This window comes from Protopterus annectens, chromosome 15.part0 (genome assembly GCF_019279795.1).
Source record: "Protopterus annectens isolate FY-2018-M chromosome 15.part0, PAN1.0, whole genome shotgun sequence".
Taxonomy (NCBI): Eukaryota; Metazoa; Chordata; order Ceratodontiformes; family Protopteridae; genus Protopterus; species Protopterus annectens.
In genome coordinates, this window is record NC_056749.1 from 17,182,448 (window position 1) to 17,209,698 (window position 27,251).

Below are 27,251 nucleotides of genomic sequence, written 5' to 3' on the forward strand. Positions count from 1 at the left end.
GTGAGCATGTTGAGTAGCATTACTCTTGGTTTCTTATCCCTTGTGATACCTATGGAGGTGGGTTTGTCTTTTGAGCCTTGCCTAAAAAAGGCACTATGGGGGTAGCAAGAGCCTTTGCCAATATCCGAAAGCTCAGGGGTGATGGGTGCAAGCTGCCCCTAGCTAAACATCGTGGCCTGTCGAGCATGTCATCCCAGGCTGACAGGCATTGGATCCCCTTTGAATGACACCAATACTTAAGCCAGTTGTTGAAATTTATAATCTTGTCTTCATACTGTGGTTTCATTCTTGGTGAGGGTAAGATGCTACTCAAGGTCAGGGTCATACCGGCCTGGGCTACATGCTCAGAGAGCTCCTCTGTCTCTTCATGTAGTCCAGGGAGGTACGTCTCAGGTCATTCACACCAGCATGGACAATGAGTCATATTTGTACTTGCCTTGGAGTGACCAGAGTGCTTGTTATGTGGCAGATCCTAGCGCCTGATAGGCAGCTCACAGTGACCACCTTGTTCAGCCTGGTGAGCGGGACGTCAGTGTGCCTGACTATTGAGTCTCCTATTACAAGTGTATCAGGTGTGTTGTTTAGTCTTAAGGGCTGTAACTGTTCAGCACTCTGGCTTTGTGAGATGTGTTGCACGTATTTTGTTTTGGGGTAGCGGTTGCTTGTGTGTCTGCTTTGGAGAGTGTGTGTATTAGTGTATGTATTAGTGTGTGTGTTAGTGTGTGTGTGTTAGTGTGTGTGTGTTAGTGTGTGTGTGTTAGTGTGTGTGTGTTAGTGTGTGTGTGTTAGTGTGTGTTAGTGTGTGTGTTAGTGTGTGTGTGTGTCAGCGCGTGTGTGTGTGTTAGTGTGTGTGTGTGTTAGTGTGTGTGTGTGTGTTAGTGTGTGTGTGTTAGTGTGTGTGTGTGTTAGTGTGTGTGTGTGTTAGTGTGTGTGTGTGTGTGTGTGTGTGTGTGTGTTAGTGTGTGTGTTAGTGTGTGTGTGTGTGTTAGTGTGTGTGTGTGTGTTAGTGTGTGTGTGTTAGTGTGTGTGTGTGTTAGTGTGTGTGTGTGTTAGTTAGTGTGTGTGTGTTAGTGTGTGTGTGTGTTAGTTAGTGTGTGTGTGTTAGTTAGTGTGTGTGTGTTAGTTAGTGTGTGTGTGTTAGTTAGTGTGTGTGTGTTAGTTAGTGTGTGTGTGTTAGTGTGTGTGTGTGTGTGTTAGTGTGTGTGTGTGTTAGTGTGTGTGTGTGTGTGTGTTAGTGTGTGTGTGTGTGTGTGTTAGTGTGTGTGTGTGTGTGTGTGTGTGTGTTAGTGTGTGTGTGTGTGTGTGTTAGTGTGTGTGTTAGTGTGTGTGTGTTAGTGTGTGTGTGTGTGTGTGTGTGTGTGTGTGTGTGTGTGTGTGTGTTAGTGTGTGTGTGTGTGTTAGTGTGTGTGTGTGTGTTAGTGTGTGTGTTAGTGTGTGTGTGTGTGTGTGTGTGTGTGTTAGTGTGTGTGTGTGTGTGTGTGTGTGTGTATATTTATATAAAATATTCTGCCTACCTTTTGGGGCCACCTGACGTCTGGGCCAAGACTTTGGAATTCGGGCTGCCTGACTGCGGGATAACCCAAGTGCGATGACTGTAGCAGGGTGAATAACATCTACATTTATGGTAGGTACTAAACTGTACTTTTTTTCTCTTTAAATTCATTGTTTTAAATTTTGTATAGTAAAGGCTAATAGTTGCTGCTTAGGGTTCATATTTCCCAGGGGGAAAATTCGCTGATCCAAAAAAAAATACAGGCAACAAAGGGGAGGTGGCTGTGCCCCCCCCCCCCCCACACCTTAAATATGCCAACTCCAGGATCGCACCACAGTGAAGAAAACTGCAAAGTCTGGAGAACAGCCCAGCAATTTTTTTCCCTCGTGCATTTGGGTTTGACAAATGAGCGTTTGCTATTTCTAGCGTTCACTCATGTAATAGGAACCTGCTGCTTATTAGACTTGTATACATGATTGATGTGACCAGTCCCAATTCTTCCTGTTGATGAAGGCGGACCTTTTTTATATACAGGAGGTATACTGGGGCATTCCCACTTTTTTTGAGCAGTACATGTATCCAGAGAAATAGAATACAGTGAAAAACGCTTCATAGTGCTCCTTTTTTTTCCCCTCCCTTATTTGTAGGGCTCATGGGAGTGCACAAGTAGCAGAAAATAAGTTCGAGACCTCAACCTTTTAGGTTTTCTGTGCGTATTGAATAAAGCCACCAAGTGGTGAGCTGCAGAGTAGATGTTCTTTTAAACATAAGACTCTGATCATCCAAGCATAAGCAGATTGAACCAGTGGTGTAAAAAGTATAATGTAGAGTGATGCCCTGAAGTTTTAACTAACCCTTTGTACAAGAAAAAAACTAGCCTTTCATATGTCAGCAGGTGAACCCCATAAAAGTGGGCACAGCCTGTCATTACGTTTGATGGACTGGAAATTGTTCGTAATTTGAGCCCCACTGATGCAGACAGCCCTGCATTTTTACAAGGGTTACACAACAGACTAGTCTGAACCTTGTGAAAAGCATCAGGTGGAAGTGTTTTCTTAACTATAGTTCTCTCTAGCTTGTGTGATTTTTAAGGTTGTATTTTTATTTAACTTAATGAGTTCCACAGGATGCTAGTTGGTAAACTTCTGAGCTTTGAGATTGGCTCCTTGTTTTTTCTTCCCATGAACCCTTTCACTGTTGTCTGTAACTGCCTTTAACTGACCTGTTTGAACATTATGTATTGGAGCACTACTCCATCTACCTGCTTAACTGAATAAATTACTGAAAACTGCAGCAAGTTGTGCGCCTCTCCCTCCCACAGGGAGCGGGTATCAGATTATTCCTAGATCCGTTGGGTAAAAAGATTTTTATCTGGGCTAATCCTTTATATTCTGTTTTAGTCCTGCCATCCTCTGGATCACAGGTGGGATGCCAGATTTCACTTTAGTCCACTTGACACACTGGAGTTCCTCTGTTCTTCGTGTTTCACTGTTGCATTTATTACATTTGAGTAATCCTGCTGGCAGGTTGCCCTCAGTTGGCCTGAATTCCAAAGTCTTGGGTCCTGCGTCGGTTGCTGTCACCCCTTCCCTGACATCAGGTCGTCAGGGGTATAAAAGAAGCAGCCAATGCCTTTTTCTTTAGTCTGTCTTGCCGCATGGTGCAGAAGCAGTTTGCAAGTGCTGGTCGGCCGACTCCTGAGATTTTCATCTTCAAATTTCAGATCCGCAGTTTTCAATAAAGCTAAGTACCCCGTTGGGGGAAACGTGTTTTTTTTTTTTTTTTTTCGCTCCAGACTGTCAAAAAAGCAAATAATTGTCAATTGTATTTCTTGTGGAAAGCAAATACCTCATAAGGACTCTTCATTCTTACTGTGTTCTTTTCCTAGGCCCTGATCACAACTTCTCTGGCTGTCGGTTTTGTGCTAGATTTAACCAACGCACTATTAAGCGTCTGTATGATTTTGCTTTAAACTATTTTGGACGCCAATTTAATTATCCAGAAATGTTGTCCGATAGCGACCACTGGAGTTCACAAAAAATGCAGAGAGAGAAACAGACTAGGCTTCTCCTAAGCCACTTGCCGGTTCTCAGTGAGGTGATTTCGCGGCCCCTGACGCCCACTACTTTAGAGTCGCAGGCCGCTACTGACTCTCGCGGTGAGTTGGCCATGCCGCTGGAAACTCAAGGTATTGGAGCCTCTGATACTATTCCCTCAGATGGGTCCGGAGCCACTGAGCAGGCACCGGCTTCTGAGGGTGTTTTTAGACCTAAACATCTTTACATTAAACAGACTTCAGCTTCAAATGCAAGCACCTTCTAAAGCAAACAAACTCAAAAAACAGATGCTGAAAATGGCCGAAGACTTACGGGTTCCCATCCTCCTCCTAAGAGGCCTAGGCAAGAGACTATGAATTTTCAGATCAGGTTTCTATTTCTTCTGATCATACCCTGCCAAAGGCTACAGGTTCCACTTCCATACCCTGCCAAAGGCAAATGGCTGGCCATATCTGCCAAAAAAATCAATGGGCAGAGGCAAGTCTTATCCTTCATGGACATGGGAGCCATTCAAGGTTTTACTCAAGACTGTTTTTGGTACCCAGAAAGTACGAGGCCTGGAGACCAATACTGGACCTAGCTATTCTGAACACATTCCTGGATATACCAAAATTCATAAAGTTGACTTTGCAGCAGCTTCTGCCCATGCTGGGCAAGAACGCTTTGCTTGTGACTTTAGACCTAAAAGGCATACCTGCATGTCCCAGTCAGACAATCATGCAGAAGATACCTCAGATTCAAGGCTGGCTCAATGCATTACCAATACTCTGCACTGCCCTTTGGCTTATCTATGCATCCCAAGGTCTTTTACAAAGCGCCTGGCAGCAGTAATTGCCTTCTGCAGACAGAGGAATACAAATATATCCTTACTTGGACGCCTGTCTAATTCAAGCAGAGAACAAGGACATTCTTCTACAGCATCTGGCATTTGTGGAAAGACTTCTAACATGCCTAAGGTACACAGTCAACTGAAAGAAATCAAAACTAGTACCCTCTCAAGAGATATTCCTGGGTACAAGCTTAAATACAACTGCCCAGATGACTTCTCACGCCAGACAAAGGCAACTGGCTACCTATTTCAAAATGTTGGCAACAAAAGGCAGTTTTCTGCAAGAAAAATTCTGCAGGCTTTGGGCTTCATGGCATCCTGTATCTTACTAATTCCATATGCAAGACTGCATATGAGGAAACTTCAATGGTACCTAAAAAGTGTTGGGACTCAACATTGCCACAGCCTGGAAACAATGATTACGGTCATTCCCTGCCTGCACCATGACTTTCTGTGGTGGGCGAAGGCTTGTCACCAGAACAAGGGACAGCCATTCGCATTACCCCCAGTCAGGCAGACACTAAACGGATGCATCAGATTATGCCTGGGGGGGCCCACATGGCAGGAAGATGCATTCAGGGCGCATGGTCCTCAAACCAAGTGCATCTACATATCCATCAGAGATTTTAGCGGTTAAAAATGCCCCGACGGCCTTCAAGGACCTACTTCATCTGGGACCACTACTGATGGACAACCCCACTGTCGTGGTATGTAAACAAGCAGGGGGGCACACATTCTTTCCCAGGCAGGCTAGCCCATGACTTTGTGGGACACATCATTGACTTACCAAGTACATCTATGGGCACAATTCCTGCCAGGAAAGGAAAATACTCAGACAAACTAAGCCGAAACCTCATGGATCCCCACAAGTGGCTGCTGGATCCACAAGTTTTCAGCATAAGGAAATGGGGCTGCCCGGACATAGATCTATTTGCCTCCCCTCAACTACAAACTAAAAAGATTCTGCACAAGGACTTGTCACAGACAAGTATAGAAAGTGGATGCCCTATCAGTATATGCCTTTCCACCACTGCCTCTCCTCTCCAAGGTACTCCTAAAGGTAAGACAGGAGAAGCCAAAGATGATACTGATTGCCCCAGATTGGCCCTGCCAGTACTGGTATCCAATCCTAAGGAAATTCTCAATGCCCAGCTTGGAACCTTAACTCAAATACCCCATCTACTGTCCCAGCAAAACAATCGGATCCTGCACAGCCAACTCGGGACTTTAAACCTGGCAGCGTGGCGGATAATGTAATCCTACAAAACGCACCTCTCTCTAAAGCTGTGCTGGATGTCATTTTGGAAGCCAGAAGGCCTAGTACTAGAAAATCTTATGCTGGGAAATGAAGAGATTCTGTGCTTGGATCCAGGCACAAGGAACTGATACAGCTGTGCCAAATATTCCTCAGATTTTGCAGTACTTAACTGAGATGCTGGACAAAGGCCTATCTCTTTTTAATCTATTAAAATTCATGCCTCTGCCATTTCGGCTCATTACAATACAGAGCCACCAATCTTTTCTCATGCTTTATTAAAGCAGTACCTCCAGAGTAGCCAAACATTTAAGGCCTCCAGGGAGATCACCAATACCTGCATGGGACCTCAACTATGTCTTGAAAAACTCACCCTGCCTCCTTTTGAGCCAGCTGCTACTACTGATACAAAGTTTTTATCTTGGAAAACAGCTCTGCTCCTAGCAATAACTTCTGCAAGACTAGTTTGAGCTACAGGCACTCATGGCTGTGGAACCTTTTATGTTTTATCCAGACAATGTTTCTCTGAGGAAAAAAACATTTATGCCTAAGGTGGTGTCCAGTGTGGCTCTCGAGGAAACTATTCATTTGCCAACTTTTTATCCAAATCCACAGAACAAGGGGGAGAGAATTCTGCATTCTTTGGACGTACACAGCTTAGATTCTACTTGGACAGAACCAGTTTTCAGGAAGACTGCAATTACTAGTGGCATATGCTGCAGGATCAGAAGGAAAGGCTATTAGTTTCTGCTATTTTGACCATGGCAAGCCAGTGCCTAAGGGTATTAGGCCACATTCAACCAGAGCTGCAGCCACTTCAGCAGACTTTCTCAGGGGAGTACCAACCAGACATTTTAGAAGCTGCTACTTGGAGTTCAGTGCACACCTTTACAAAGCACCATCATCTGCCACTCTACTCTAAATCCAGGGCATTGCCACTGCAGTTCTGCAAGGCCTCATAGCTGCTCCTAATGCTGTTTAGCTCCAGCCTCCCAACCATAGCTTTCAGACTCTACCCAAATGTAATGACTGCAACAGTGAAACACGAACATAGTACAGTTGTGTACACTTACCATAAATGTAGATGTTGAGTGTATTTACTGTTGCAGTCCAGGTTACCCACCCGCCATCCTCCTTTTTTCTGCTGGAACTTCTTTCCTTCTCTGCTCTGATTTATACAACCTATGTGGTGTATTTGCTTGTAGATGAAGGTAAAGTTTATATTGGTGCAAGTATTTTTATATATATATATAAATTTTGGCTAGCCTTTTAGGGGACACCTGACATTTGGGGCAAGAAAAACTGAAGAAAATGGCATCTGATGCTGCTTTATACCCCTGACGTCAGGGAAGGGGCAACAGCAGCCAACGCAGGACCCATGACTTTGGAGTTCAGGCCAGCTGAGGGCAACCTGCCAGCAGGATTACCCAAATGTTATGACTGCAACAGTGAATACACTCCTAACATTTACATTTATGATGTGTACACAACTGTACTTTTCCTTTGCCTTTTATAAAAGGATGTGGAGAGTCTGGCTCTGGCAGGAGTGGGTGTGTTTAAGCTGTTAGTGTTTTGTGATGTGGCAAAGTATGGCCTGAGTGAGTGGTCTATAATTGTGTAGCTGTCAGGTCTGTCTCCCATTAACACATTACATCAGAGTGATGTCTCCAGTTGCATCCGCAGTTAACTCCTGATACCTCTAGGTGTCAAATATTGCTTCATATTTGCATCAATTTCAAAACTATGCTATATACAGGGCTTTAAAACTTCATCTTAAAGTTTGTACAATGGCAAACTGAACTGAATTAAAATTTGATCTCTGCCTAATGCAGATAGAGGGCAACTTTAATTGTTTTACATGTCTTTTCATTTAGGAAATCAAAAATGATGCTAGATGACATGGTATCTCGGGGTCGAGGAGGCCCGCCAGGGCAATTTCATGATAACACTACTGCTGCACAAAATGGCTCAATGCAAGAAATCATGATTCCTCCAGGCAAAGCAGGGTTGATTATCGGCAAAGGAGGAGAAACCATTAAGCAGTTGCAGGTAAGGGTAAAACATGGTCATCTAAAGATTAACATTTGTAATGTGTGCAATGCTTATGAAAGTGAGAAGTTTCAGCACAGTATAGTGTTCTGTCCTATATGAAGTTGAGCTGTTGAAATCAAGCCATTCTGTTATGCACCACATTATACAAAGTGGGAAAACGAGTGGTATGTTGTACATAGTGCAAGTGTGGCATCTGAAACTCCACTTTTAATGTCATGCAAACTTCTTCCTGTCCAGTTTTTACTCTAGTCTGAGACCTCTTGGGAAATGTGTTTTGCAGACTTTTGAAGACTCTGCACTTGCAGTTTAAAACTCAGTGTGCTGTAAACATGCCACTGTGCAACACTGGTGTAGGGGTTAACATTTTGTAGGAACATCAGTGTCTGAGAGTATGCTATTAGTATTCTCCAGCATCTTTCCAGAGTTCCGAAAACTGGCACAGATTTCCATCTGTGTCCGTAGCTAAAGCTCATGAACCTGTAGCCATTAGTGTGAATGCCTTACTAATTTTGATTCACAACAGGCTGCAGATGGACTGTGAACAAGCAAACCTGTAAGAATGTCAATAAGGAGAAATTACCAAATCAAAGTTTAATCCCCATGGGTGTAACCAAGAAAAGTCCTGTATGCACAGGTTTTGACATGGGAAATGGGTGGTATTTGACTAGGCGTCTACCTATGATCATTGGTCACCATTAAATGGTTCCACTTGTATTGGGACACACACATACGATTGTCATCCATACTTTATACAATGTCTGTCAAAGCCCCTAACCAGTTCTACAAGTCTTTGTCGAAGGAGCTGCCTTGTAAGTGGATAGCTTTGTTGGTTATCCATTCTGGAGTGTTCCAGAATATAATAGTTTAATCTTGAATGCTGCTAACTGCCTTTTTCAAGGGCTGGGGGGTATTACTTTGTTCAGTGCCTTGGTTGGGCACGTTGCCTGCTGATTTGAAATTTCTGAACTTCAGTTTTTAGTCACCATTGTGGTGCTATCTAGGTTGTGTCAGTGGTTTTCATATGAAAAGGATACTGTCACCTGCCCATCAGGTTGTCCTGAAGCTCTGCTGATGCAGTGTCATAGCTGGCATCCACTCTTAAAATTGTAGTGTTTGAGAGAATTTTCAGTACATTCATTTTTCTCTGAAACTTAGTTTATATCTCTCTTGCTGATCTTGACAAACTTAATGTTTTAATTTCAGTGTCCAAATAGGATTTGATTTTGGAGCAACTTCATGAATTCAGTTTTCTTTCTGCCTAGTCGCCTTACTTTCAGTGCTGTACCGGAAGACTACCCCCTCCCCCCAATGATCTCTCACTCTTACGTTTTAGTGAGGATGTGTTCTGAGGGAAATTTAGAATGTAGGAAACTTCTCCCTTGTGTATGCATGATATAAACACCATAATCTATTGTCTGTAAACCAAGAATTCCTCCTTGTTTTACCATGTGACTTTTTTGCATGTAACCCTACATGCATATTTCCTAGTGTTGGTACTTGTGTAGCCTTGTTTGCCTGTCCTTTAGTGCCTTGCGTGTAGACACTTCTTCCAGGAAGACAGCATCCTTAAATGCAGAGCATCTCCTGGTGCTATGTATAATGACCAAATTCCCTGTACTGTTTCTATAGAGGGTACGGTTGTCTTGGATGTCTGCAGTCCTGCTTTCCATAATGGATTCTGTGTTCTATCTGGAATGCTATTCCCATTAACAAACTAGTACCCAGCAGGAAGTTCTTGGATTTGTTACTGTGGTCTTGGCAGTTTGTCAGCAGGAGGAGGACTAGCAAGCCTAGATGCCAGAGATGTTTTAACTGTCCACGTAACAAATGTGGTGGTGATGCTGGAGATGTTTAACTGTTGTACACTGGTTATGACTCAGCAACAGTGAGAGTAACTTACTGAGCCCATTTTCTGCCATGTGAAGAGAGCTCTGTGAATCCTAGGAATAAGAATATCCTAACCTGACCACCTGCTTGAAGGAGTCTTCGAACGAGTAATGGGAAAGACTGCAGGGATAGTAGGTCACACTTGGAAAAGAACAGCACATTGAGAACCTTAAGGGTACCAAGGGTGTCTGCCTGACCCCCTTCCAAACCCAAAGTCGCACAAACCGTTTACCTTTCATCCATGTTGGTAATCGTAGACTAGTGTAGAAATATGTGGGGGACCAGTGGCCCTGAAAATTCTTAGAAAACTACGGAAATGTTTGTTGCCAGCTGTTTGTTTTGGCATCCCTTCAGTGTCCAGTGATTTCTGTCCCACTCTTGGAGCTGCAGAAACTGGGGCACAGACCTTTACCACAGATCTACATTTAGTTGAAATGGGCATTTTGACAGTGTAGCAGTTCTCATGTTTACTAGTAGCAGTCTCCTTTGTGTAATGAGGCAGAACTTTCAACAGTCACACAGGATACGTAGCGCTGTATAAGCAGGTGGTTTAGTGTGCAACTGTGCAGTGCAGACTATTCTTGCAGCTCTAATCAAGCACACACTACTGGAATCTCTGCATTGATTTGTCTGTATTTAAGGAGCCATTTGTTTAGGTAATAAGTCAGTACTCACTCCAGTACCCTCACTCCCAAACATGGGCATTTCTCACACCTTGCAGGCATAGCTTACGAGGTGTGCACTGTGGAGCTCTCAATGTCCAAGGCAAATGAACCTACAGAGAATGATGCCACTACAAAAATAAGATTGATTTTGACTTAATTGGTGTAGCTTTGTCATTCAGAGGGACTGCAAGATGTGTAGTCTAAAGGCATTGGGGACGTAACTGCTTCTGCTAGGATGGCTTGCATCCCCCCCAAATGCATTTCATATGTTGGCTGAATCCTTGTTCATTCTCGTTACTTTTTAGGGCCAAGTTTGACTCCTAAGATCAACATAACAGAATCTGGATCCCAATTGTTGGTGTCAACTCTATTCCTTACAAGCATTTTTACCTCTGAAACGCACTTTGATATATGCGTTATTATGAAGCCCTGGTCCAGCAGTGCAGGGTTTCAGTATCTAAGTTCAGGCCCACTGCACTAGATGAAGACAAGTTGGAGCTGTGTCCATATTCTTAAACTTTTTGTAACCACCTTACGTGGTGACCTGAAACTCCCTTGGCCACATTGCTCATCAACTCTTTGTATAGCCAGTTGTAGGACCCTCATGTCCCCCTGTACCCGCATAGTTTCCTAGGTGACCTCTACCACCCCTTCCATCAACTGATGTTTAAATCTTCAGATATGTATGCTGTGAATTTTCTGGAATTTAAACCCTGGGCCAGTTTTTGGTCTGCACACCAACCAGGGTGATAATCCTGGACATGGTCCTTTAATATGGGACTGTTTGCTCCCCATCTATTTTACATTCCTCTCTGGTTAATTCAGTCCTTAGTCACGTTTGCTGCAAGACTGAAGCCAAAAGCTTATTCCAGAATCCCAATGTTTATGATAAAGCCAGTCTGACACAGTTAAATTCATAGTACCTTTCAGTCTTGATCGCATTGCGTTTGCAGAGATTCTTTTTTGCCATATACTGTGTGTCTCTAAAAAGCTGCTGCATAGATGCTGTTTTCTTTTGAAGTATACAAAATTTCAAAAGTTCCTATGGTAGAACCGAACCAGAATATAAATAAGCTCTATAAACTTTCTGCAGGCAATAAAAAAAACTGCCAAGAAGGAGTCTTAAAATTGTGACACCTAGGTGAAGGATAAGCTCAGAGCTTATTAGTAAATGGCATCACATACTCTAACCTAGTGGACATAATTTATCCAATAGCTGGTCTCAGATTTGCTGACCTCTCCTATATTCCCAGAACATGCATGTATTTACATGTCCCCTCTGTCTCCCAAGAACTGTGGCATCACCCAAGGCCAAGAAAACTACTTCTGTGGTAACAGAGAACCTACCAGGCTACTTGTTAGCCATCCTCAAAATCTGCTTCCAAACCGGTTTTGTGCTGGATAAATGGAGAATACAAGTCATCCTTTGTCCATAGGTGGCTTGTTGTACCTGGCAGACCCCAGGGTACAGTCCTTGGGCTACTCTTGGCATTTTGAGGTCATGGCAAATGTTAAGGGTTTTTGGGTGTCAAGAGTTGCATCCTAACATTAATACCTTAAAGCTGGTCTGAACACAACACTCGCCTGAAAATTGATTCTAAAGTTTGGTCCGTTTACCACATATCCACTATTGCAAGGATGTCCTTTTCATTGCACAGCTTGCTTCTAAAAGTATGGTGTTAAGGTCAGTAGATGTAATCACTGTACTGTTCTCTGCTCTCTCTAGCCCAGTCATGGAATATGCCTGTTGGAAACTATGCAGCTTTAATGGACCCCATGGACTCTAGTCCAGCGGTGGCATTAACGCCTGCTCTAGATCCCTTTCCTGCAGTGCATTGTGGACATTTGGAAGGATTAGCATGCCGCAGAATACCCAAAGTATACATGTAACTTTGAATGAATGTAGGGTGAAGCTACAGATTCATCCCTGGGTTAACACAGATGCCCCTGTTGAGGGACAAGTAAAATATCCTTGCTCTAATTCGGGTTACTCATTGGAAAAAATACAAGGGCCAAAAAACTGCCAAGAGAATGTAAGTCGGGCATAAGATCCTCATAGCCCAGTAGCCTAGTGAGTACTTGTGAACCTGTGCAAAATGACAGCATGTTTGGAACGGAACAGTGCTGTCTGTCCAACTGATGACAAGTTTTCATATCTGGGTTCAAACCCTAAGGTGTGTGTGTGTGAAAACTGACAAGAGCACACTCCTTTCAGGTGTGGAAGACTCCCTTAGGTTGAGGAGTTGGCCACAAAATTCAAGCCTGTTCAGATGTTGAAAGTAGTTTGCATCCTCAAAGCAGATCTGCACAGAACACATTTACATAAGGTCTGTGTGAGGTGCAATTTGACAGAAAAGGGTCTGTAGCATAACTTGTAGAACCAGTTTTTGCCAAAAGCTTAGGCAGTGGGTGCATTTGGCACATGAAGGGAGGAGAGCTGTTTCTACTGCTGACACTGGTTAAAAGTCATTCAGATTCAGGAAGAGCAACAAGCAGTGATCCTTAAGGCCCCTGCCTGACCCAGGCATCCCTGGTTGTTGTAGTACATTGTTGCAGTGAGGACTTCCTGCAGGTAGGTGTCAAGACTTCTTCCACTTCTAACATCAGGATGTCAGCAGTATAAAGGGTATCTAGTCAGTATCTGATTAAATGCCTGATTGGGTACATTTTTTTTTGTAGAGCTTCCTGTTGCAAATGATTACAGAGTGAATAGTGAATACCATTTGGGTTTTCAGTCTGTTTTCCTGGGTCTAGAACAGATGTGCCCATACATATTCAGTGCATGTACCCCAAATTTCCTATTGCCCCAAATCTCTCTGATTAATTGACTTGCTCAAGGTTGCAGTGTATGCAAATGGAGATGGAGGAGGAATTTAATCCTCCTATAAACTGTACTTCAAATCGGCCTTAATTCTCCACGCTACCAAGTTATGAAAGTCGTACCCACACACTTCATTGCCTGTAACATGAAAGGCAGCATGTTTACATGCTGAACTGCATTGTCACTCCTGAGTGAAGTATTTGCAGCAGAATTGTTGGCCTAGTCTGTAATCCCTGCTTTGGCCCTAGCAGCACTGGTTCTTCCACTTCAGGTGTTCATTTAAAGTACATCATTTGCATTTGAGCAGCAGTTCTCAGGACATGGGCTACCCAGTGAGGGAGACTATCTGCAAGGAGAGCCTCCAGTGGTGTGAAGGTGGCCTCCAAAGTGAGGCTGTTTCACTCTGGCTCTGTGCAAGTCCAGCATTTGGCTGTAATTGATCTATTTGCCTACAGAACCTTCACTTTTACAATAGTTGGGCTATACAACAGTTTTGAAGAGTCTTGCCTTTATTTCCACAGAAATAAGTCTGCACAAAGTTACTTGCAGTCATCTTGGCAGGAAGGTTCTTGGAATTGCAACTCCAGTGTAATAGGTCCTTTTTGTTTGCAGGCAGTCGTGTTAATCACCAATGCATTCCAAGTGAACAGGTGGAAGCCTGTTTTAATGGCCACTTCTGTCTTAAACCACAGAGCAGAGGACAAATTTTTCCATGTCCACAAGCAAGTGAAAAATTGCCTAGTCAGGACAAAGGTTTACAGAAATCAGCTCTGAGCTGTATAGAGGGCTTCCCCATTTCCAACCTAACTCTAAACTATGCTTGAAATTTCTGCCGCAGGTTACACACACAAGCAGGTACCAGAAAGCATAAGGATATGGTTAACCAGTGGCACAGTGTGAGCTGTAGCCTTTCTGAAACTATCTAAAAGCAGTCACTTGGTCCTCTGACATTGTTTGGGGTAGTATTTTTAACAGCAGTCTGAATGTAGCCTCCTTGTACTCCCAATACCAACAATTCCGAGTGTTGCAAGATATGGCCCTGACGCAGCAGTGATTCGCACAAGAGATGCATTGAATTAGGTTATTTGTGCGGTAATCTCCAAGTGTAGTACCTCGCAGGATGTGCAGTAGCAAATCCCGCCCCGAACACGCCTCCAGCCCAAGCCCGCATGAATATTTATTAGATTTACTACAGGTATTGGTTAACCATTAACACTAAGACAAACCCTTTGGTGTGGAACTGCGAGAAACATTTGACTTAACACGAGAAACGTTCCTCATACAGATGTGTGCGCCGATTAAGTAATCAACTAAATCAGGCAGCTCCTATTTGATATACAGGCTCATCCTAAGAAACCCCACCCAACAAAAGTTTGTTTCTAATGCTGCATCAGTCACTGGTAAAGCTGTGAGCATTGCACTACCAGCAACTCAATATAACTATTAACAGCCAAAGCTGTGAATGAAAATATCCCCTAGATAATCTCTTGTATGTGTTTAGTAAACGCATACCACTATGGACTGTTCTCAAGTCAGTCAAACACTACCACGGCATACTAAATGTAGCAGCATTTAACCACCTCTCCAAACCCCAATACAGTGACACCAACCAGCAAGTCAGTAAATAAATCTCACCTACCAAAACACGAACTAAGCCAAGAAAATTGACTATCCTGTGCCTAAAGTATTATGTTACATTCAAACTACCAAGTACATTCATTGTACATGTCTGAGAACTAGCTAGCATACTTCTCTGGAGAATACATGATGTTAATAGGGCAGGGATCAGGACATAAACTGATGCCTACAACTACCCTGGCTGCGCTTTTTAATGCTCTTATGTTTCGTTCGTGTTGACATGTTTACTTGGGTAATCTCCTTGGGTAATCTCCAAGTGTAGTACCTCGCAGGATGTGAAGTAGCAGTGACTGTCGCTCATACTTTCCCCTGCCAATCATGTACGTTACGCCCACTCCACACCCAAAGCTGCGCGGAACTGTGTGAGGTACTACACTTTGAGATTACCATTTGTGTATAGTGTAGTCATTGCTGCAGCCTGGTTCCCCTTGGGAGTATTTGGGACAGGGGCCGGACACTAGTCTGTCAGGCTTCAGACTAACTTGAGAAATTCAGAAATATGTACCCCTAGCAGGACTGTATCTTGAAAGATTTATGAATTTATGCAGTCATTAGTAGGAGATTTTCATTTGCGAAATCTTTGGGGGGTTGAACAGGGGCAAGAACTGCTGAAACTTTTTTGCTGGGTGTTGGATTTCTGTGACAGAGATTTCTGAAGTTGACAGTAGCACTGTTTACAGTTTATACAGCATCTGTACTTAACCTCCTGAGAATGGCCTTCATGGAGTTGGAGGAAGAAACCAATGAAAGGAATGATCTTGGCTGTAAGAGCATTCAAGTCGATTTGGGCTTAAGGGGCTAACTTGGTCTTTAACTGTAATGCATTTACTGTGGTATGTCAGCAAATCGAACTTATCTGATGTGCCTATTGCCTGCATTCCCAACCAAGCATCTTTGTGGTAGACACAGATCAGAGGTGGTAACATGGATGCTAACAAGGGAATGGTTTCCAAGTTCGACTAACAGGCAGTCTGCGTCTTTGCTCTCTGTTCCCGTCTCACCCCCCACCCCCGGAAAAAGCTGAATTGGTGAGTGGGGTGTGTAAAATCCAGCAGCTTAGGAAATGCTTTCCCTGAAGTGGACAGGTCTTTACCCTTGCTTCTTATCCTTGGGTTACTGCACAAAAAGACCAGACATCCTGACTTTAATTTTTTATTTTACACTTGTTGACCGGGCTAGTCTAACTGGATATGTCCATTTTCAGTAGAGGCCCGGGGAGAAAAGCTCCACTACAGTATTATACAAATTGACATAAGCATAAGATGTAAGGGGATAATTTCTTTTAAGTAGATTTATATAACCTAATAGGGAAAAAATGACTAACAAGCAAATACAAGTTACATATACCAGGATTTACATGTGAGCAGATTACACAACATTACAGACCTATACACATGTATAAGTTGATCATATTAGAACAAGATCAGGATTAGTACACTGGCATAGCCATTGTGAAGTTAGGACTTGCTTTGTCCTGAGCAGTGTCCAAGCCCCCATTAGGTTTAGGAAGAGAAACTTTGCTGCCTCAGTGTGCAGACCTAATTTGGGGATCTCCATCTGTACCCTCTCCTCTCTAGGCCACACCAAGACTGACGCTTTATATGATCAGTCTAATCCCAGCTGTGCCACTTGTACGAGGATGTGCTTAAAATTGAGGGAGACTGGGAAATTAAACTCATTATAGCAAAGTTCTGCTTTTTTTTTTATCCATGGACGAAAACCTGAACACTGTTATTCGGCTCTGACCTTTTTCAGCTATGGCCTGTCCTGTATTGCTTTTGAAGGTCCCCGCCCAACTCTCGTTCTGTTTAATACAGGCATCAAACTCTCCATTAAAATGGCTCTTGAGTTTTTTGTACATTTGACCACCAAGAAAGCAAATGCGTGTGTGTGTGTGTGTGTGTGTGTGTGTGTGTGTGTGTGTGTGTGTGTGTGTGTGTGTGTGTGTGTGTGTGTGTGTGTGTGTGTGTATATGTATATATGTATGTATATATATATATATCTGTGTTTTTTATTAGTTGCTCCTTAAGTATTTCCCTGAGGATGCTGTTGATGGTGGCAGACTAACTGGACAGGTGTCGTCAGAAGGTAGTCTGCGTGATGAGGTACCTTTCCTTGACCAGGTCTGCTTGCTTTTGAATCACACCGAGGGTATAGCAGATATTCAGGGAGTGCAGGCCCAGACAGCACTAGTTCTGTCCGCTTGAGTTTTACCTGGGAGCTTTGGTGCTGTCTCTGCATGTGGACCGGTCAGACCAGAGATGATGTATGCCTCCAGCCTAGAGAGGTTGGAGTGGGTGACATGCTCAGACACCCAGGCACATTTTGAGGAAATGATCACAGAATGAGGCCAATAAACCATTGGACAGCAGCCAATCCAGGCACAGAGGGTGGTCCTGGTACTTGGACACTTTCAAGACTGGCATGTCTTGTCAGTATGTCAAGTCACACTATTCATATCTGCCTCTGGCACTAAATCCTTTATCATACTCTAGTGGAGTCTGCTGTTCATCCCACAATGTAAAGCTAGACCTTGCATTAGGACATCAGTTAAAGCTGCTTCAGACCCTCTCAATGTATTGCTTTGATGGTAGCCTTTCCATCTGTTGGGTAGATGTGAGCTGCAGGACCTTGTGTGCAAGACCTTTTGGGCTTAAGTACCAAGTTAGTATTCAAAAAAAATGTTCTGTGAAGAAATTACTTTTGAGGCTGGTTAAGTGCTTTTTGCTGTGTTTTTAGTCTACATTTTTACTGTCTTGTTGTTCCTTTCCTTTTCCCTAGGATAGGGGTATCATTTCAGCTTGCCCATGTCCTCCTTCCAGCAGGGTACGTAGCAGTTTCTTTGTAGGTGGATGACTTGCTGTGGCCATTTTGTTTTTGTTCAGACCACCTACTTATCCCAACTCCCTCTGCTGCAGAACCTACAGCCACTATGGACCTGTGGGTTGGCAGTAGCCCCTTCTGTTGGGGGCCCCTCAGGTGGCAGTGTAGAGCAACTCATTGGTCTCTGGTGAGGAAACTGGGAAGACGTCCTCATTTTCAGAATGTTTGCCCAACCCTTGACTAGATACTGCTGCTCTTCAGAATTCTGCTGGCCCCATTTTTTTTTCCTTTTGTCTACTTGCATTTTCTTAAGATGATGAGTCTGAATAATGGTTTTAGTCAGGGTTTTGACCATTATTTGCTTTCTGGTATAAAAATATGCTTCCTTTTTGAAAAGATTCACTATTCAGGGGTCAGGTGCAGGTTTTTGAGTCTGACTTTGAAGGAGAGCTCAATTGTTTCCCTTTGGGGTTCGTCTTATTTCCAAAATGTCAGTGTTCAGACCACACTGAGGCTTATTGGTCCCTCAAAACTTTTGGATACTGAAGGTGTTTTCTGAACATTCTTCCATTGTCAGCTTTGGAGGATGTTTCCACCAGTATTTTAACTGATAACCAGTTTGCTGCCCCTTAAAATGCAGAATGTAGACTAGTTTCAGTCACTTCCCAAACCTAGCATTTATAGCTCTATTCCTACTACTGCTCAGCATTTAATTTGCTATTCTGATTTTTCTGATAATAGTGAGAAGGTTATAGGTGAGTGGGGAAAAGTGTGTGCGCTGCATTTTTTTCAGAATTGAGAATAGTCAGGCTTACGTTGATGCTTGTTTTGTTGAAGGTATTGGGAATGTTTGTGTAACTGTTTTGTGGAAACCTCTGCTTTCACTAGTTTTATTTTATTGCATCACTCACTGCTCTGTTTAGTGCGACTGATTCTTCCACGGATATGGTCTCTCTTACTGCTTTGAGCCACAAATCTGGACAAACACATAGGTTCATAGCATACTAGGCTATTGGCCTAGGGGCCCTTCTAAGCATAGCCACTAATTTTGCCCATGTTCCCTCAGTCAGCACCTGGTTCCCCTGTCCAGTAGGGACACAGGTGGGATCCCAGGGGTATATTTTCCGTTTCTCATCCAGTCGTCCAGGTTCCTCCTTGGAGGGTTAGAGAGGTACTCTGCTTGACATGGAGAGTCTATTCCACAGACTGGGCAGCCTTTGGGGGAGGCAATTCTATCCTGCCAGCAAGTTCCTTTAATGTCGCAGACCAGGTTAAGACCTTGTATGCATGCGGGTTGCACGAGTGGAGTCCGTTTTACGGATCTGCAGCAACTCCAAGTCTGGGTCTGAAATGACTTTGTATGCCAGACGCAGGTTACCTGTACTAGTCTGTTTGAGACTGAGTAGAGGGAGCAGGGTTTTTAGCCTGTCTATATAGGATAGGGGACACTGGATTTTCCTGGTCAGGAGCCTCTGTAGTCTCCAACTGCTGCATGTGCTTGGCAATGTACATGCTGAAGGACATTGTACGTGATGATGGGTCTGATAAGGGAAGAGTACATGGATGTTATGACCTCCTTGTTCCCCTTATGGTGGGCCATGTAGAAAGCCTTCCGTACAACGTAGGCAACGTGGTGGTAAAGGGTTGCTACATGTGAGGGAAAAGGTCCAAACATAGGGACAATTTTTAAAATATTGCTGTTGTAAACTTGGTGATTAGAATAACAGGTTTTGTATTGGCATGAATTTTCTGAAGGCTATGATTGCAACTCAAGTGCCTGTCATTTTCCAACTTTATCTTGAATGACTTACCACTAATTTACCAGAAAACCACAAATCTGAAGTAGTTGACTTCATTTTATCAACCTCTGGGTTTCGGATCAGATGCAGATCTGAGCTGGCAGCTTACGAAGCTAAAGATCAGAGCTCCAAGCTCCTCCCGTTACTCGTACTACACTGCAACCTCCTTCCAATCCTCCGCTCATGTTTGCCATGGCTTTGCCAGCATGGGATTCTTGAGTTTCAGGCAGGTTAGTTAGGTTTTTATCTAACTTTTCGGTCTGTCTCTGAGTGCTAAAACTCTATACCATGTCCTTATTCTCCCACTGGTTTTGTGTTTAGAAATATTAATAGTGTATTGTAAGAGTTTTTATGCTTTGTGTAGGCCTCCCCTTCCCACCCTTGTGTTGTGTGTGCTTGATTACTTAGCTTGTCTGTTTAAAAAAAAAAAACAAAGGTCTGTTTCTGACCTGACAGAACTAAGTGCATTGTGTTACCATAAGCTGTCACCAGCTGATCACATTGTGTGTGTGTTCGGGGGATCCCCATCCGACATCTGGCTGCAAGATTTGTGCAGCCTTCAACTCCTGGGCCCTGTGGGATCACAAGACAAAGCTAAATCTAGCGGGTCTTTTAACCCACCGTGTCAGCTACTTCTGCAGAATCATCTTCAGTCACAGCTGTGACTGTTGAGCCTTCTGGCCCTCCTCCCCCCCTGTCTGGGACGGCCCCACCCACTAAGGTGATCTCAACACTGGAAAAGATTGCTAGGCAGTCTTCTCCTCTGCTCCGTTCTCCACTATTCTCCCTGGAGGAGGAGGCTCTGCCCACATCAAGGTCTTCCTCGCATCGGCCCTCCCGGCCAGTGTGTCTGGCGTCCAAGATCCACTAGGTGCCTCTGAAGCAGATATGGACCAGATAAGGTTCCTGCAAACTCAACTGCAGATTAGTGTTGCTGCCCCCCCCCCCCTCCCCAGCAGGAGTAAGGAGTTTGGCTCTGTTTGCCCCAGTAGCTCCTTCTCTGATTCACCCTCTGGTTTTGTAGTCTATGGATCCAAGGAGCCCCGGAGTCCGAGTCTGCACAGATGGTCCCTCCTACCTCTGCCAGCCATGCCCTCGAGCCTATCTGATAATTGTCAGATCTGAGCTCTCGTAGCAAGAGATCTGGGCGTCTGATCTGAGGTAACGAGTGGTGTTGGCCCTGTTTTGGTCAGGGCATACCATTTCCTTAGGTCCGGCGGTTCCAGCCTCTGCTCCGATCCCCTCGTCAGATTCGAGGGGTATGGCTACCCACACCATCAGCCTCAGGGAAGCCAGTTCCCCTTTGGCTTTCGACGTTGTGAAGAGGGTTCTCTGGAGGATAGAGATCCTTCACGGTTTCCTCTGAGTCCGCCCCTGCTCTCTCATAACGGAGTTAAGTCATCCAGTTCTCCCAGGGACAGCTTGTATCAGATACACCCCAGACAGTTCCCCTTGAGGAATATGAGACTGTTTGGAAGCCCTCCCTGGAGAGTCCCACCGAGGGGGCCCCTTGCAAATGTCAGTGCAGGAGGCACATGGACTCCCTGAGTCCCTCACTGAAAATACCAACTTGGAGGAAGGGGAAGGTTACCCCAGATCACCCCTGAAGACATCTTGGTAGACAATGAAAATTCTTCACCAGATGGGGGTGTTTGGTCTGCCCAAAAACCTTCCTCAGACGAGTTGGTATTTCTGGAGGCGTTCGCAGGCCCATCTACCTCTGGGGTCCCCCCGGCTGACCCTCTGGTGAACCTTATTACCACCAGAGCCTGGAAGGAACTGGAAACGGTAGAGCCAATACCCAAACGGCCCGACAAAGTTTTGAGCCCTCCTGTTGGAGTAAGGGTTCCCCAGTTGATGCCATGGTGGTGGCAGCAGCAGCCACCAAAAAGGAACGCGCCCAGGAAAATTCCTCTGTCCATTCCCCCGGCAAGTAGTCCAGGGCGATGGATTGTCTTGGAAAGAGGACTTTTACTTCAGCTACCTTTGCTGTAAGGGCTCTGAATTATGGGCTCTGAATTATATGGCCCACGTAATTGGGCTGCAGCATGACCTCTGAGTATGCATGAGTATGCAGAGTCTCTTCCGAAGTCCATTTTGCAGAGGATAAACTGACATTCTCTGCTCGTATGGCCACACAAGTCCATTTGAAATACGTCCATGCGTTTACTCTCTCATGCCACTGAGGGAGCCACTAGGGTAGCTGGGTCCAGTATTGCCCTGAGGCATCATGCCTGGCTCTGGCTGTGATTTTTCAGAACCTTTCAAAGTGTCCTTCATTAATGCCCCTTTTGACTGTTCGACCCTGTTCAGGAAAACTGTCAGATGCACTTGTCCAGCGTGAGAAGGACAGGAAAACGCTGTCAGCCGTCTGGATCTCCTTTTCTAACTCTCAAAGGTCCTTCTCCAGGGACCAGCGAGGCAAAAGAAGCTGTGGTTCCAGAAATCCCAGCAGTCCCAGAATGCTTCAGACTGCCTCCCCCAGAGGTAGAGGGGGACAAGATGGATGCTGGCGCAGAGGGGGACCGAAGAACTTTGGGTCACGGGAACCTATTTCCGACTGACCTGAGCAGCAGCCCTGGGAGGTTGCCTGACTGCTCCTCTCTGGAGGCAGTCAGGGGTGGGGGTGGGGGGGTGTTTTTCGAGGCACCTAGCCCAGTGGAAGTGTATCACACGTCAGATTACTGGGTGCTTCAAATAATATTCAGAGGCTATTCTAGTTCCTTCATGAACAGTCCCCATACACAAGGTGCTTCCCTGGATATCCCACCCGCTCAGTGAGGCGGCAGCTTTGGAAATAAGAAAACTGCTAGAGCAGTCCAAGTGTCCCAGACCAGTCCGTGTCGGGCATCTATTCCAGGTACTTTTTGGTGCCAAAAAGACAGGAGACTTGAGGCAGATTCTCTACCTATCTGCAATGAACCTGTCCGTTGCCAAGGAAAAGTTCTGGATGGTCAGTCTACAGTCCATCCTGCCCTTCTTGCAGGAGGAAGAATGGATGTGCTGGATAGACCTAAAGGATGTATACTACCATGTTCTGATGGACAGGTGATCCAGGAGATTCCTCCACTTTCGACTAGGAGCCAGTCATTACCAGTTCAGGGTCCTACCCTTCGGTCTCTCCACAGCCCCCAGGGTATTTACCATGGCAGTTGTAGCGGCCCACCTGAGACTTCAGGGCATGCAGGTCGTCTGTACCTGGACGACTGGCTTCACTGCCTCCACCAGGCGTCAAGTTGTACTAGCCAGGAATTTTTCTTCAGTTGTCGACCTGGCTGGGGATCACCATAAATCTCGAAGTCTTCCCTCCAACCTGTTCAGTTTCTGGTTCCTTGTGTACATATGCATATGAGGGTTAGTGGTGCACATCTGCATATGAGGGTTAGTGGACGTTACAAGTTCAGTGGTCTCTACTACATCAGTCTCTCTAGACTTTCCGATCCCTCTTAGCAAAAGTATGCAAAAATTCTCATGTGGTGGCTTCAATCCCAGGAGCTGCGAGAATCTTTCCCAAGCCACGGTGACCACAGATGCCTCCTGCTTAGGGTGGTGGGAGCAGTGCTAGGGCAGGACTGTCCAAGGCACGTGGGCTCAGACCGTTCTGCATATAAACGTTCGAGATGAGCAGTCCTTTTAGCGTTGCAGGCCCTTCATAGCTCTCTCCCTCTGCGAGCTATTGCGATCCAGTCAATGTCAGTGGTCTTGTACATCAATTTTGGGGAACCAGGTCTTAATTTTGTCGAGAGGCCATGCATGTGTGGGAGGCCATGCATGTGTGGGAAAGGGTTATCTCCTCCAACTGCTTTCTGATAGCAACACACATCCTGGGTCGGTCCAACATTTTGGCAGACTAATTGAGCAGAACTATCCTTTTGCCTTATGAGTGGTCTCAACGCATATGTAGCAGGACAGATCTTCCTCAGGTGGAGTCAGCCTTGCTGCGATCTCTGCGCATTGCCTTCCAATGTGAAGTGCAGCAAGTTTTTTGCTCTGATTCCCCTGGCGGGGAAGCCCCCAGGAATGCTGTTGTCCATGCTTGGCCACCTGGTCTCTGCGTATCACCTGCTTCCTCTCATGACAAAATTCTTAAAAGCTAGTCTGTTGAGGAGCAGAGTTACCCTCCTAGCCCCACTGGTGTGGTCAAGTTTGGTTTCCTTGCCTATAGTCTCCTCTCCTAGCTCCTCCCTGGATCTTGGATCCCATTCTGGATCTTATTAGCCATCCCTTGGATTTCTTCCTCCAAATCTGGATGGCCTCAAGCTCACAGCTTGGTTCCCCCAGTTCCATTAGTTGCCAGGACTCCCGGTATCTCTCCCCCAGTGAAATCCATCCTGGTAGCGGCACGCAAGTCCTCTACCAGGAAAGTTTACGGTAGTAAGTGGAAACATTTTTTCCATTTTGGGCTTTGCAGAGAAATTTGGATCCTTTTACTGTTCCATTTACATCGGTTCTTGTCCCATATTTTCCAACAAGGGGCCAGCTCTTCCACAGAAAGTCCAGCTGGCGGCTATTTCCCATTTTCACGTAAGGGAAAATTCAGGATCCCTAGCTGCTGCCAGAATTTTACAAAACTCTTTTTTTGAAAGGTACTTTTCTTCTGAGACCACAAAAATCCTTCCCTGCTGTGGAATTTAACTTTGGTTCTTCAGGCTTTAGTTGCGCCCCCGTTCAAGCCCACAGCATCAGTTGACTTGTCATGGAAGACCACCTTCCTGGTGGCTATTACTTCATCCAGGAGAGTGTCGAAGCTTCAGCCGCTATGAAACCCCCATATGTATCTCAGGACTTGACCTGTCTTATCTTCCTAAAGTTGCTTCAGAGTCCAATATTAATCAGTCTGATTTGCTTGTAATTTTAAGGGGACTACAAATTTCATTTGCTGGATGTTCGCAGGCAGTTAACATTTTTACCTACATATATCCAAACCCTCCCGTAAATCTGATCAGCTTTTCGTTTCCATTGCTAAAACCTTTTTGGGGAAACCAGTTTCCAAGGTGACTCTCGCTAAATGGATTTTGTTTTGCATTTTACAAGCATATAAAGAACTTGGATTACTAGCACCAGAAGGGGTTCTTGCTCACTCTGGCATTCTATGGCTGCTTCAGCTATATTCTGGTCTAGAGTTTCCCTGGACTGTATCTGCTCATTAGCTACCTGGCCCTTCTCACCTTTATTACTCATTCTAAGCTAGATTTGGTATCTAGAGGAAGGGCTTCCTTTGGCTCTGCAGTACTCCGGAATATCCTTCCTTAAGGGCCTCCCAAGGTTCCGGGTAGCTGGGGACTCTGTCTGTCTCAAAGGTTGATCAGATGATGTTAACTATAGTTTGTGCTCCCCATAATGTTCCATCTGAGTAGTTGGACTTCATTTGTCAGCAACCAATTTGGGATTTTAGGTCTGTTTCGGCAGTTTTCCACTCCCAGCTTCAGTCATTGTAAAGGAATACCTTGGGATTTGGTCAAATGGCAGCTGTTCTCATAACACTGGCAAGACTCCATGAGAAATAGTAGTATCTGAAGTCTCTCTGGTTTCAGCATCCCCAGTGCAGACTTTCAGAATAGTTACTTGATGGGAGCAAATACCTAAATTTGGGTCTCCTGACCCCTCACTGTTCCAAAGCAGTCGGTCATCTCCAATGGCTCAGACTTGATTGGGAAGCAGTTTCATGGGGGCAGAAGTGTTAAGTGTGTGGGACACCTAGGACAGATGCAAGTACATGAATGTGAAATGGCTGCTTGCTCTGATCAAAGCACTTGACTCCTCTTTGGACTGCAGGGCATCTTTAAGTTTCAGACAGTATCACAATCGTGGTACATTGGGGGAAGGCAGGGCATACCCCATTTGTAGACTTTTGATGTAGCTTCACAGGGAAGTCTTACTATGGGCATCCATTTCATCAGAGCAGTATTGTGACAAATGAGCTGGATAGTGCAGAACCTCATGGATCCAAGGTTTGTGCCATCAGGTGAATCCCACTAGTAGACCCATTTGTTGCTTCCTGTAAATCTAGCAGGATACTGTGGTAGTACTATGTACTAGAAAGCCTGCTATACTGGTACCTTGACTTCCTTTATGCTGATCTGATATCCACGGGAATTCTGAAGATTCAGACTCCTCCAAGATCTTGGAACCCCTTTCTTGCCCAGGTAACCTTTTCCCTTTTACAAATTATCAGGCCCAATTACCACAAGCTTCCTAACAGAATACTGCTCAAGATCTGTGGTGTTTACACCCCAGTCAACTTCAACTAATTTCTTGATGTGGTATTACTTTATAGGTACCTGTTTACTGGTGATGTGCAACGGGTACCAGTAGGGACAAAGTCTGGCACTAAATCCTGTATTGGCACCAACTAAACTTCCATTTGCTAGCAGTGAATCCAGCACTCATTCGTCTTGGTTCTGTGGGTTTACAGTGTTGACTTTTTTTATCTTGTTTTCTCCTGCAAGGCTCATTTAATGGTCTCTTGTAACGTTTGTCCACGAGTCCTCCTCTTTCAAGGCTTTCTCATGTCACGATTTTTTGAAAACAGTTTTAAGGCTAACAAGAAAACTCTTAGCCACTCCTATGATCTCTGTTTTTAGGAGATGTTAACACTTGCTCACTTCCTATGATCTCTGTTTTTAGGAGATGTTAACGCTTGTTCATTTGGTAAAGTTAATCTGGGTTGCTTTAGGTCCTTAATGTAGAAACGTTTTCTGATTTTAGGAGATGTTAACGCTTGTTCATTTGGTACAGTTAATCTGGGTTGCTTTAGGTCCTTAATGTAGAAACGTTTTCTGATTTTAGGAGATGTTAACGCTTGTTCATTTGGTACAGTTAATCTGGGTTGCTTTAGGTCCTTAATGTAGAAACGTTTTCTGATTCTTCTCTACAAGAAGTGAGTTGCACACTTTAAAGACACTGATGTTCTTCATCTCACATTGCTGCAGTCCTTACACTTGGGTAGTCCGCTGTCCACGGTCGGCCCGAATATCAAAGTTTAAGGCTGACGTCGGTCAGGGCGCATTTAACTGACGTCAGGGTATAAATGCGCATGACCGGCGTCATATCCTCAGTCTTTTTTGCCGCATGGTCCGATGCAGAAGCAGCATTGCAAGTGCCGGTTGGCGTTCTGAGATTTTTCTATTTAGAAGTTTCAGACCGAGTTCAAAGTTGGCTAAGTACCCCATTGGGGAATATTTTAGTTTTTTCTTGCCTCAGTCATTTACTGGATGTCAGAAAAAGTTAATTGCGTTTCTTGTGGGAAACAGATACCGCATAGAGATTATCATACTTTGTGTATTCCTTGCTTAGGGCCTGAGCACGACGTTGTTGGCTTGTCGCTCTTGTGCTAGATTTAATAAACGCACTATAAAGAGAAGGTTGGATTGTGCAAGGTTAGTCTTTGGGAAGCGGTGCAATTATAAAATGCCGTTGGATGCTCCGACGCCCGCTTCCTCGAAGCGCAAGGACAAGACAGTTAAGCGTAGGCTAGAAGAACCGTCTGTACCGGACGCCGGTTCTTTAGAGGTGTCGGTGGAGCCGGTGGCTCCACCGGAGATTTCTTTGTGTTCCCAGAGTGAGACCTTATTATTGCAAGATGTGGCCTCTCAGGAGGCAAGTCAGGCTGAGGGGGCTTCTCAGGTTACTATACTCCCCTCCCTTCCTAAGGTGGCTAGGCCCTCTCCTTCTGTTTCTAAGGCTTCTCCCAGGGGCAGGCCAGGTCTTGCTTCAGTTGGTGTTGCCCCTAGCTCTTCAGGTACTATGCCCAAGAAGCATATGCTTAAAATGGCAGAAGATTTGATTACTTTGATTAGGGGTTCTATGCCCCCTCCTGCTAAGAGACCTAGGGTGGAGCCTGAGCTGGGGGGTTTTGAGCAAGCTTCGGATGTTGCAGAGTCTTCGACAGAAGACTTGCAGGATTACTCTCTTTATTCTGATTCTGATGTGG

General features: G+C 44.8%; 1 protein-coding gene across 4 annotated transcripts in view; it reads left to right on the plus strand.

Annotated features, from left to right (window-relative positions):
* Positions 1–27,251, plus strand: part of LOC122789663 (KH-type splicing regulatory protein) — a 441,911-nt gene that overhangs the window by 82,102 nt on the left and 332,558 nt on the right. For all 4 annotated transcript variants that reach the window (XM_044057076.1, XM_044057077.1, XM_044057079.1 and 1 more), the window contains exon 7: positions 7,508–7,682. In XM_044057076.1, the coding sequence (XP_043913011.1) occupies positions 7,508–7,682 (175 nt within the window). The remainder of the gene's footprint in view (positions 1–7,507; positions 7,683–27,251) is intronic.